Source organism: Paroedura picta, chromosome 4 (assembly GCF_049243985.1).
Source record: "Paroedura picta isolate Pp20150507F chromosome 4, Ppicta_v3.0, whole genome shotgun sequence".
NCBI lineage: Eukaryota > Metazoa > Chordata > Lepidosauria > Squamata > Gekkonidae > Paroedura > Paroedura picta.
Window position 1 is genome coordinate 81742010 of NC_135372.1, and position 13245 is coordinate 81755254.

Consider the following 13245-nt stretch of genomic DNA (forward strand, 5'->3'; position numbering starts at 1 on the left):
GTTGTTTGAGGTATCAATCAAATTACCATGGCCATTACTGAACAACATAAGTATGACATAGCTATGTGTGGAATACTGGACAGCACTATAATGCATTTCAAGAAAGGACAGCCTGATCTGATGGTTCTGCTATGGTAGATGCTATATCACAGTTGTAGAAGCATTGTAAGATTGTCACAGTTATGCACTTCCAGCCCTGAAGCAAAAAGCAAAATCATACCAGTAGAAAAAAGAAATAACTGAAACACTGATTTCCTGCAGTATCCAAAACAACACTGCCACCATCCTTTAATAAAAATCTTGCACACCAATTATGTTCCATTGTAATCCAAGCATAAAAGATACCACTTGGCAAGATATGCCATGACATCACACTATTCAGTATACTTTTCCTGGAGTTAATGGTGTCACCCTTGAATTTACCTCAAGAGACTGCAAGCACCACTGCACACTGGGACAGGAAATCCCAAGACGGGATAAGTTGTCTGCCAGGTGCCTTGCTAGGGTCTACTCTGAAGTCAGGCCATCCATCTCTCTGTGGGATGCTCAGCAGCAGAAGCCATCCCATCTGCCAGAAATGACCCTGGTACTAAAGCACAGGAGAACTCTGACAAAGCGGCAGAGAGAACAGGCAGTACTGACCTTCTTAGAGGAGGTAGGGTGGGACAGCCAACTCTTTAAAGAAGTTAAGGGGAAAGGGTCAGTGAGCTCACCAATCCATAGGAAGTATCCCATTGGCCCAGCAGCCTGACAGTCCCCAGGACAGGGTTTGGGAGGGAGGTCTCTCTGAGCTCAGGGTTGGCCCTCCCTTGGGGACGCATTTAAAAGCTGTGCCCAGGAGCAGTTGGGAGGGGGAGGTTGGACCCATTCTTTGGTAGGTTGAAATAGGTAATTGGCAGAGCATAGTTGGGTGAAGAGAAACTTCCTCCTCTTGCTTAATCCTGGAGATCCATCCTGGGACACTTGCATCCCTGGAGGGTGAGACAGCTTTGGACTCAGACCTGACCCTAGAGGAACCTGGAAATAATGTGAGAAGATATAATGAAACCATTGAGCTAGAACGTCCATGATAGACAGTTGCATTGTAACGGTCCATTTTGCTGGGTCTGCTCCATGGGTCCCTGATCCCGCAAGGCAATAGGTAGCATACATATTTGATCATCACTAGCACAAAACAAAGTATAATGGCTGGTAACCAGCTCAGACTGTAGTTGTGCTCCCTTCTATACTAGCATGGCATTGTGATGACAGTACAGTAATGGATTGCCTACTCACCACTTTCTCTTTTGCATGATTTGAACTTACTGGTAGCAAGTATTATGGGAAACAGGGTTGTTGGGGCACAGCAGTCATAATATTTAATAGCGACTTGCTTAAAAAACAAATCAGGACAAGGGAATAAAATCTTCTGGAGGTATTTGAAATAGGTAATCACAGGCAAGTAACAATCCAACATACAAGGATACCTTTAAAGCTATATTTTTAGTATATATAAGGACTATCTATTCTCTGACTACATTAAATTACATGAAAGGCAGAGTACAAATGTCATATTTTTAAAAAGAAACTGAAAACTGCATGTGTTTTTTGAAATTTTTCAGTTATAACTTATTGAGTGGCATATGTTTCAAGAAAACCCAAGAGTCAGACATGAAATCTTTATGGACTAAATAAGTTTTAATAGTTTTCATTCCCTGTATACCAAGAATGAGTCCCCTTCACACAGCATTCACTTTGCTTATTTGAATATGCATGCAATTAAGTAGCTAATATTATTCTTATTTCATTTACATTTAAAGGGCATTTGGATTGTGACCTTTCTTTCTGTACTATGTCTTGGTCTGGATATTGGATTGGGAATTGCTATGGGATTTGCCTTTTTCATAATAAGTGTCAGGTCACACAGGTACTGTCTTATATTATAGTGCTCTGTTAAAGAGTTACAGATTAATGTGTGTGGAGAGAGGAAATTCTGCAGAAGACAATAGAAAACTACAGGGGTATATTATGTCTATAGACACTACTGAGAAGAATGTAATGAAGATGTATAAAATTATTGTGGCAATCTTGAGAAAGTCTCCATGTCTACATGTCAGATGTAAAAATGTAAATGGGTTATTATGGAAAAGAATTTTAAAAACTCTACAGTATATCATCTAACTTGATGATCCTCAACGTGGATCCTCTAACTTGAAGATCCTCTAACTCAGCGAGGCCATCCACAGAGTTCTTCCAGCGCCCTGCCCCAATCTAGCACCCGTTGTGTTCCTGAATGCAACGGCTTTGTCCCTAGTGACCATATAAGGTCATGTCTACCTGCCCCCCCAAATGGCCAATGATGAGCCTGGAGGGGGTGGGAAGGGGAGGGGCCTGAGTGGGCATGTAACACAGCTATGCTTCCCAACCATATTCTGCACAGTCATGCCACTTCTGGGGTTTCTCGAAGCCTGAAGAATGTTTCAAGGGTCTTTCAATGGTAAAAAGGTTGAGAAAGGCTGCCCTGCTTCCTGATCTGTTCCCCATGCCTTCCTTATCTCTTTTCAAGATCCCTTCTTTTTGTTCTCCTTCACCCTTCCTCCTTTTCTACTCTTTTCTTTTAAGGTAAAGGTAAAGGTAAAGGTATCCCCTGTGAAGCACTGGGTCATGTCTGACCCTTGGGGTGATTCCCTCCAGCGTTTTCATGGCAGACTCAATACGGGGTGGTTTGCCAGTGCCTTCCCCAGTCATTACCATTTACCCCCCAGCAAGCTGGGTACTCATTTTACCGACCTCGGAAGGATGGAAGGCTGAGTCAACCTTGAGCCGGCTGCTGGGATTGAACTCCCAGCCTCATGGGCAGACAGCTTCAGACAACATTTCTGCTGCCTTACCACTCTGCACCACAAGAGGCTCTTAAAAACCTCCTCTTTTCTTTTATAACCTTCTAATTCTTTCGTTTTTCTTTCACTACATATCATGAGGCTTTCTGTCCTTAACCAGTACCCCATACAGCTTCCTCAGATGGCTTCAAGATGTGCTAAAGGAAAATTGAGGAACTGGTGATCAGGACTGGATAAATGCCTCCTACAACCTCTCAGTAATTGTTGCAGTTTTAATGGTTAATGAATGCCTAAACATATAGTGTGGCTCTGCCTTCATTGGAACATGAGTTTTCTTGAAACTATGTCTCCATAACAACAGCAGCCAAATTGAATGAGAAGATAGACATTCACTAAAAGAAGTGACAGTGAATATATTACAAGAGCCAGAAGGCATCTTACCTGAGTTTATGAATTCCCAGATATCACTAAACCAAGATTAATTCATGAGTATTCCTAGGGGGGGGGGGGGGGAACTGGGATTAACATTTTGGAGCCTCTGGTTTTACTTAAAAACTTAGAAAAAATAAAATCTACCTTCTTTTTCAGAATGAAGATGTTGATGTTGGGCCAGATTCCAAACACAAATATTTATCGCAGTTTTTCAGATTATGGTGAGGTAAGAATAAATATAACTAGTACTTTCTTTCACTAGCATATCAGCCAGCACAGTATTTAGTATATGATAACAGGCAATAAAAGCCTTATTGAAATACTTCAGAACATGACATTGCTGTGCCAGTAACTCTGAAAAGACAAGTGATAATCAAGAGTTGCAATGTATATTTATCACGTTACTTAGAAATCAGGAACAAAAGGTTCATGGAACATATATTTTGCTAGTCATTGGCCCATTATGCACGGCCGCCGAAACGGCGATTTCGGGTCACATGGAAAACGCGGAGGGGGAAGACGCGACGCATACCGGTTATGTACGGGGCGGGGCACGATGGCGGCAAAACCCAGAGTAACCGATTATGCATGCGGCGATCCAGGCGCCGCTTCTGGTTGCGCCCCGGTCACCCGGAAGCTGCGCTTTCTTCCGCATTTCACTGACGCGGCTTTTTCGGCGGCATGCACCGAAGCTGCGGCCGGTTGCAGCCAGCTCCGTGCGTTATCGGTGATTTTAGTCGCCGCCATTCCACCCCGAATGTGCGCTAAAACCCCCGTGCATAATGGGTCATTGCTAGTCATTAACTGCTGCTTTATATTTGAATTTGTTGGGTACTAGGTAAGACAAAGAAGCAAAATAATCTTCTTCTGGAGGTGTCCAGTTTATTAGCAAACAGTCTCAATCACTGCTCCTAAAGTAGTTTAAGCATCTATAAAATAATCCTATGGATATCTGCTGAAACGTATCCTTCATTCTAGCAGTTATGATACTTTTAGTGCCAGTAGAAGGAAATATGAATAAATATCCTGTTTTGCCTCCCAGTGTCAGCAGTTAATTACTTTTCTACTTTGGTCAAGTATGAACCTACAAAGATTTAAATTGTGTTTACTTTTTAGGCTACAGAGATACAGGGAGTGAGAATATTCCAGTGCTGTTCCTCCATTTCATCAGCCAATATGAAACATTTCAAAGAATATGTGTTACGAAAGGTAAATAAAGCTGAAAACCTGTACACTAGAAAAATACTGTGGCCTCTGATAAACTAGTCCTATTTATATTTCAGATGGATATGAAAGCTGTACCGCTTGATGAAAATGAGATGAGAGCTTTGATATCAGTCAGTCTGTCTAGTGTCAGAGCACAGAACAAGGATTTACAGTGTGCCTGTGTTTGTGACCCTCCTGAACCATTACCCAGGGTCAGTGGTCTCTCTTGTATTCTTCTTCTTTGTAAATGGACTACTTGTGTTACAGAAACAAAATGTGAAGCTTCACATTATCCAGAAACTTGGCATTGCCATTGTAGCCTGAATTTGTGGTTTAAGATGTTTCCAGTTCTAATATCCTATTATACAAATGCTAGCAATAGTCATCAAATTAATTACTGTATTCAGATTCAACCTGGTGAAGAAGAGGAGGAGGTTTTTATGCCCTGCTTTTCACTACTCAAAGTAGCTTACAATTGCCTTCCCTTCCTCTCCACACAATAGATTCAAGTGGTTGTCTTGGGCACTCGCAATATCCGCCTGGCCGCAACCAGGGCCAGGGCCTTTTTGGCCTTGGCCCCAACATGGTGGAACGAGCTCCCAGAAGAGCTAAGTGTCCTGACGGAACTGACTAGGTTCCACAGGGGCTGCAAGACGGAGCTCTTCCATCGGGCATTTGGCTGAGGCCGGGGGTGGTTGACCGGAGTTTTGACCGGGGGGTCCCACCCTAACTAAGCATCCCAAGATTTTTAATTAAGATCATAAATAATGCTGTTTTGGCTGGGATCAGCAGAGTTGGGTTGCGGAAATTATTATTACCATCATCTTATGACTGTGGGATATGGGGTTTTATTCTGTTGTTATTTTAAATAGGATTTTATGGGATATATTGTTTTTATTATTTTATTCTGTAAGCCATCTCGAGGTGACATTGTAATGAGAGCCAGGGTGAAAATTTTAAAATAAATAAATAAATAACCGTGTCAAGTGTGAAGTAGCACAACAAAATTTGAGTCCAACGGCACCTTTAAGACAAAGCTCAAGCTCAAAGCTCATACCTTGAATAAATCTTTATTGGTCTTAAAGGTGCTGTTGGACTCAAATGTTGTTGTTCTTCCTACAACAGATGAGGTAGATGTTCTGCAAGGACAGTCCTAAGAGAACTATGACTAGTTCATTGTCTCCCAGCATGTGGAGTTCTTCAGATTAGAGGTGCTTTTGAAAACTACATCACATTGACTCTCAGGTGTCAATCAGTTTAATGAAATATTTTAAAGATCATCAGACAATTGATACTATCATTTTTGTTAATGTTTGGCTTTTGTGGCCTCAAGTCAAAGCTGACTTTTGGCAACACTGTGAGGTGTTCAAGGTAGTTTCTATTGCCTGATTCTGCATTATGACCTTGGAATTCCTTGGTGATCTTCTATCCAAATACTAATAAGGGCCGATCCTGCTTCACTTCCATGACCTGACAAGACAGTCTAGATAGGGCTATCCAGGTTAGAGCACTATTTCAATGCGCCTTAATAATATTAAGGGCAACACCAAAAATGTGTGAAGTCTGATGGATTTCATTTCCTGGTCTAAGATTTCATTTTTCTTGTACATTAGGTACCTTACACAGAGAAACTTGTAAGACGACTTCATACTTCTAATGAGTCTTCATCTTCTTCTTCTTTGGCCCTGGTACGCTTGACAAGAATTGATAACAGATATAGTTCTGATGTTCAAACCATGCCTCCTTCAGCTGTCAGAGAAAGGATAGCAGGACATGACTGTATAAAGAGAAAAGAAGACCTGACTAGATTATGGTTTTGCTCAGACCCTCCTGTAACAAGATCCACAACTCAGTTGTTCCCACTTGATTCAGAGTCTGCAACATACCTGATCCACACCATTATTTTAGATTTCAGCATGGTACACTTCGTGGATTTGCAAGCTTCCTATTTATTACGTGAGGTGAGTCACTTGAATTCTTATAGCTGTGTTACACTAAATATATATCTTTCAGTCGCTCCGGTAACAAGTAAATGTCTGATACTAATAAACCACAACAAATAGATTGCTGAATACGGTGAACCATGGGCAAAAGGTCTGCATGCTGCACAGTGGAAGAAAGGGGTGTCAGTGGAACAGATTGGAAAGGTGACTTTACTTGATTCTCCTTCTTTCCCTCATGTAGCTCTTAGTCCATGCAGGTCCTACGACCCTGAGAATTAACTTTCCTGGTGTCAGAAAGGACTGATGGTGAAGGAAAACAATGGAAACAAACAAAAATACCTCAAATTTTGTGTGTAAGATCTGATGAGTTTGTCAGTGGAATTCTATATAGAGCTCAATGGGCTTATACCCAAGTAATTCAGCATAGGAATGCACAGTATGAATGAGTGGACTGGAATAGACTAAAAATAGCACAAGAGTAAGAAAATATCAGATTAACATAAATGCTTGGCCTAGGCACAAAGGGTGTTAAACAATTTTTACTATATTCTTAGAAAAGATACACTATCCAAATCTAAGATTATCACCTCTAGATGGAAAAAAGTTATGAAAAGAAGAAAAGATTGACACTAAGTCCCCAATCATAGAATCATAGAGTTGGAAGGAACCCCCAGGGTCATATAGTCCAACCCCCTGCAGAATGCAGGAAACTCACAACTACCTTGCCCATCCACAGTGACCTGAATTCCATGCCCAGATGGAAAAACAGAATCCCTGGCCAGTCTGGCCTGGAAGAAATTCACTTCCTAACCCCAAAGTGGCAATCAGCATTTCCCTGGGCATGTAAGAAAGGTCCAAAAGAGCCAAGCACTGACACAATTCCATCTGCCCACCCACCCACAATCTGCAAATGTAGCTAGGTTGGGGCAAAGCAAAGAAAGGGTTAAGAGATGAACAGGGCTCAGGGGAGGGAGTAGCAGAGTTTGGCTTCACCAGCATGGGTAGATCTCCAGGGATAAAAGAAGATACATTGAGATATATTTTGGGGGAGGGTCTTCATTTTTGTTTTGTTTGCCATTCAAGTCACAGCTGACTTGACCCATAGGGCAGATATTGAGAGGTGCTCTGTCATTGCCTGTCTCTGTGCCACAACCCTAGTATTCCTTGGTGGTCTGCCTTCCGAATACCGACCAGGGCCGACTCTGTTTATCTCCTGAGGCCTGATGAGATCAGGCTAGTATGTTCAAAAAGCATAATGATCTTGAAGTCTCTGATATGCCTTTCCCGTTAGAAAGCATGCCTCCCAGAAAGGCTGAGAGAGAATACATTAAGTTTGGAAACTTCTCATTGCCAGACCTGATCTGAATGGTACACTTCTTACTGGTCCCTGAAGTTATATATAAGCTTGTGAGAATCACACTTCATATTAGGTCGTCTGTGCAGCCCCACATCACGATGGCACTTGCACAGATCAGCTGCTGAAAAACTCTCCAGCAGTTTCTTGACTGGAATAGAACTTCAGATGAGCCCCTCTCTTCCAGAGCATGTTAGTGACTTTTCCCACTTAAATGGTCATATGCTACAAGAGAAGAGCCCCCAATGCTTCCTCAGCTTGCCTTCACTGTCACAAAAAAGAACATTTTCTCAGACTTCTTCTCATGGGTTTTACAGAGCTTAATTCTCTGTTTTTCACTTCTTAGTGCCTAATAAGACTCAGAAGGCACTTTTTAAGAAATGTCACCATATGTGATGAGAATTGGTTTTATATGCCACTTTTCTCAACCAGGAGTCTCAAAGTGGCTTACAATAGCCTTCTCTTTCCTCTTCTCATAACAGACACCCTGTAAGGTAGGTGAAGCTGAGAGAGCCCTGATATTATTGCTCGGTCAGAACAGCTCTATCAGTGCTGTGATGAGTTCAAGGTCATCCAGCTGGCTGCATGTGGGGGAGTGGAGAATCAAACCCAGGTCACCAGATTAGAAGCCACCACTCTTAACCACTACACCAAGAAAAATGAGCAGGGAGTTGGACTAGATGGCCTGTATGTCCCCTTCAAATTCTATGATTCTGTGTCACAGTCAGATTCTCGAATTGTCTCTTCCTTCACACCCTCATACAACACATTACCTCAGATATGTGCACACTCAATTCCATGTATAAAAGAATACCTTCCATGACTTCTTTTACTACATAGTCTTAATAAAAGGTAAAGGTATTCCCTGTGCAAGCACCGGGTCATGTCTGACCCTTGGGGTGATGCCCTCTAGCGGTTCTAGTATCTTGGAGGTTTAGACCCAAGTTCCTCTCTAACTCTCTTCCAAAAGGAAGATTGCTTGTCTTCCTTCTACAAAGTTACTCATTTTAGTTTTATCCAAGACAGAACAGAGTTGTTATCAAGGAAGATCCATATTCATCAGATTTTACGTCTGGAATCACCTGATCAGGCACTTACCTGGGGGATTTATCGTCAAATCCTGACAAGATGCCTGCTCTAAATTATTTCTCTTTAGTTTTCAGAACTAAGATATTTCACCTGTATGGATACTGTTTTAATATCCTTCACTAGTATGCCTGCTCCACCAGTGGAGAAAAGAACATTCATTGTATCTTGAATGTTTCTTCTCAACAGTGGACTGAAGGTGTCCTGCCCTATGTGAACTCTCTTAGTATTCACAGGTAGGATCAGCCTATGGCTCCCAGGGCCTCAGTAAACATATTTTGAACCCTCAGCACTCCTTTCTTCTTCCCCTGTTGAAGGAAATGTTTATGGAAACTAGTACAGATTTCTTTGTACAATGTAGTACTGAGGGTTTTTAAGAATAATCTCTGTTGTATTGTAAAACTGGGAATGTCCTTCTCCAGCTAATTTGCAACTTCTGTATGAATGAGAGCAGTCTAATTTGCAACTTCTGTATGAATGAGAGCAGTTTGTCTACCAGGAAGGAGCATTTATGGTAAATACAAAATTCTTTTCTAATAAAATGACTACTAAAGGTCCTAGCATTCTTATGTAGTCCAAACATTTCAAACAAAGGAAATAATTGATATCATACATCCTTATATCAAATCTAACCTGTATACAGAATGAGGAAATCACAGATATTAATATACTGGTTTCCTCTACAGCTCTGCCATGTGTTTCAGAATATTGGTATTACAGTCCTGATAGCTGCTTGTCATCGTGAGTACAATAATTGTTCTAACTGTTTATGCAGTCTTTTTTAGATAATTTGCATTAATAGTATGATTTTAGTGTCAATATTTTAATTTTGTTTCTGCTTGTAATTCTTTATACGTTTTTCATCTCACAGCCACTGTAATAAAAGCCTTTGAAAGGAATGATTTTTTTGACGAGTGTATTACTAAAGCACGGTTCTTTCCAACCCTACATGATGCAGTACTTTTTGCTGTGGAGCCTGATCTCTTGCAAGAGACTGTAGCAGTGGAACCCAGTAATGTACTGCCTGAAGAGGTGTTAGATGAAATTCATATAGATGACCAAAAGGTATAATGTTTAACTGAATTCCACATTTAATGTACTGACCTAACAAATGAAAACCTGAAAAGTATTTTGATAGTTTTAGATTTTGGAATCTTTAAAAATCTAACTCACCTTTTGCTTTTGGATGCCAAAGACCTTTCTAGAATTTTTAGTACAGTTTAGTAGATTGAAACATTGGAATTTATTGTTTCTTCTTATCAGGGGATTATGAATTGTGCCTCCTCCTAGCTCTGTCGGCAGGTTGTATAAAAATATTTTTGTAGAGAGTGTTCACCATTCTGAGGAGGTACTCAGCCACCTCCAGTTTATGTCTTTCGAAGTTTTTGAGGAAGCTGAGTCCACCTCTAACATAGCAATCACAGATTAGGATAAAATTATCCCTAGAGATCTCTAACTGGAGATACTTTAGGCTAAAGACTAGGTGGGGAAAATGTAACAGTCTCCCTTCTCAACCTATGAAGTTTTTTCTCAATTCTTTTTCTGCCAAGGGCAAGGGAAGGGTATTTTCCAGTACATTAATGAGATGAAGCTGTCTTGGTGGTTAGAATGTTTTGTCCTCTGTCAGTGGAAGAAGGTATAGTTGTATGGGATACTCTATTATCCCAGGTGGGTAAAACAGAGAGAAGAGTAACAGCTGAGGAACTATTTAATGGAGAACTATTCTGCTAAAAACAAACTCAGGTTAAACAAATATGTATAGTCTTTAGTGCCTTACAGAGGTAGATGGCAAAACCCAAGTCACTACCCCACAGATTTCTGCCATAGATGTATTGGTGGATATGACTGCAAAAATAGTGGTCTCTCTAATGTGACTTTTGAGGGTGCTGGAAGATGCTGAACATCATAAATTCTTCCAAACAACGTACACTTGATTCACCTGGATATGTTTGACAATGAAGGCTGAGGTTATGGCTATGAGAAAGGATACCTTGAAAATTAGAATTCTCAGCGGAATAGATCTCAAGAGTTCAAGCAGAGATTTGTGTAGGCCTTTCAACACTTTGTGGAGATGCCACAAAGGGAAACAATGCTGAGTGGGAAAACTGGGCAGAGCTATATGGCTGTGTTTGGAAGGCAGTGGTCCTGAGACAGGACATAGGACAAATGAAGGGCTATTACCTAGTGACAGAAACTATTGGGTCTGATCTAGTCCATCTTGGACGAAGCAGAGATACTCTGATATGCCTGCTGTGGATTTTCTTACTAAAACACCATCAGTGGAAAGCTTTCCAAGTGGACTTACAGATCCTCTAAGCAGAGGGCTTTCTAAAAGCCAAAATAATATTGAAGAATCTTTCTTGATAGTTGTGTTGCTCTAGCACCTTCCTTTCATATTCTATGCAGAGAGGTTGTGACATCCTGCATTAGGATGTAACAGAGGACCCTGTAGGAAGGTGCTGTGGGTAGTTGGGTTAAAGCTGTAGGTGCTACTAAAGGTGACAGGAGTGGAACTGGACCCATGGCAAGGTATATACAGCAGAGCCATCAGATATGCGCATTACACATCAAAGGAGAGTATTTGCAGTCCTGAGACTGAAGCTATGTTTTTCCTGGAGAGAGAGAGAGAGATTATTGAGCAGTGTTGATCAATATCCCTAGACCGATGATGGCCTGCGTGTGTATGATGGTGCTCTTCCCGGATCCCTTGGATGTTGAAGACCTGTTTGGATGTCCTTACTTTTGATTAGAAGGTCTTCTGTAATTTGTGACTTGTGATCTGATTAGAAGGCCATCTAGCTAGGTTGTAAGCGTCTACATCTCATGTTCAGAATGGATGGAACAAACACAGTGAAGTCTTGAGGGAGGAAGAGAGTACAAATGCAATGGCATTGTGCAGAAAATGTTAATGACACATTAAGCAAAGGTACTGTCTGGAGTTTGACGGTTTGGGAACGTGCAGGGAGTGGATTTAGGGCAGGGAGGAATTCAGTGGAATATAATGCTATAGAATCCACCCTCCTAAGCAGCCATTTTCTCCCAGGGAATTGATCCCTGTTGTGCTGAAAACCAGGACTCACCTGGAAACTAGCATTTCTAATAAGGAAGTTACATGACTGTGATTGCAGTTTTAAGGACAACTTTCTATGTACAACTTTGTACAAGCAGTTTTTGGCACAGAAAATCCCATGTGTATATAGTATCCCTTTGGCGAGTGTTAGAAAATGTGAGTGAGTTAATACAGGCATTGTGTATTTTCTGTATGTTTCAGGATAGAAGCCAGCATTCAGATAGAAGTCCACAATCAGACAGGAGGAGTCAGCTGTCAAATGGGAACAGAGACACTCCCTCAGTAAAAGCTGTCCGTAGTGAAACTTACGCTGATGAACCTATATCAGATCTCTTCCGCACCTTTTCACTCCAGAGTGAGATAGACACAGTTCCTCACCCACATCTTGAAATGTCTCCATTGGAGGAAATGGATGATGATCAGGAGAACTGGGAATCATATAAATGAAATGCATTGGAATTAATTATACATAAAAAGGTGTAACTAAGTTCAAGTAGTTCCCATCAGTACTGCTTCTTTTTTCTTTTGCCTTTCTAATTACTCTTTTGTTGAGGTAATAACTGGATGAAATGCTATAGTTTTAAAAACTTGAGCATAATCACAAGAGAAATAGAATAGCAAAAAAAAAGATGAAATTTTTAGTAGCTTTAAAACTTGGAACAATTAATTGAGCTGCTTGTTTAATTTGCAAAGCTCTCGTTTATTTTTGCCACATGTATTCCAAACCTTTCCTTTATAGATTTTCTACTTCTTACTGGCTGCCCAAATGTATAAGGTTTCTCGTGAGAATCTGTGATGTTGCTGAACCTGAAGTACCTTCCTTTCAGAACCTGTTTTGTCATGTACAACTTGCCGGGGGGGGGGGGGGGGGAGAACAGAACATCGTGTTTCTCAGACTATGGTTGCTGCTGGTGGTGTAATTGGTGCAGGTTAAGTAGACAAGTGAGAATGTGACTTTCTTTTCTTCAATGGCATTTAAATTACATCTCCAACTTTTTCATATTAGTTAATATTGCTGGTATTATTGTAATATAAACAATATATTGTTTTTGTATATTTCTAGTTTTTTATTATTATGTTATGAAGAAATATCTTTTCTTAAATAAACTTGAATGCCTGAATTATTTGATGAAATTATGATTAGAACATAATAATTGATGGTAAAGAATCAGATATAGTAGCTATTCAATCCATGACTGCAGTAAGACATGGACACTCAGCTCCAAACAACCAACAACTTTGTTGGAACCAGAAAACACTGAATAACAACAATCAGAATTGTGGAACTTATATACATACTCAAGGCTCCCACTAAGACACATTATTTGCTATTAA

At 40.7% G+C, this 13245-nt stretch overlaps 1 protein-coding gene across 8 annotated transcripts in view; it reads left to right on the forward strand.

Moving 5' to 3' along the window:
* SLC26A8 (solute carrier family 26 member 8) overlaps nucleotides 1–12924 on the forward strand; it is a 41261-nt gene extending 28337 nt beyond the window's left edge. For 6 of the 8 annotated variants that reach the window (XM_077333719.1, XM_077333720.1, XM_077333723.1 and 3 more), the window contains 8 exons: nucleotides 1800–1906; nucleotides 3408–3477; nucleotides 4368–4460; nucleotides 4535–4669; nucleotides 6071–6418; nucleotides 9527–9581; nucleotides 9712–9905; nucleotides 12112–12924. In XM_077333719.1, the coding sequence (XP_077189834.1) occupies nucleotides 1800–1906; nucleotides 3408–3477; nucleotides 4368–4460; nucleotides 4535–4669; nucleotides 6071–6418; nucleotides 9527–9581; nucleotides 9712–9905; nucleotides 12112–12357 (1248 nt within the window). In that variant the 3' untranslated portion in view covers nucleotides 12358–12924. The remainder of the gene's footprint in view (nucleotides 1–1799; nucleotides 1907–3407; nucleotides 3478–4367; nucleotides 4461–4534; nucleotides 4670–6070; nucleotides 6419–9526; nucleotides 9582–9711; nucleotides 9906–12111) is intronic. The other 2 variants (XM_077333722.1, XM_077333724.1) reach the window with 2 other exon arrangements.
* The last annotated feature ends 321 nt before the right edge of the window (nucleotides 12925–13245 follow it).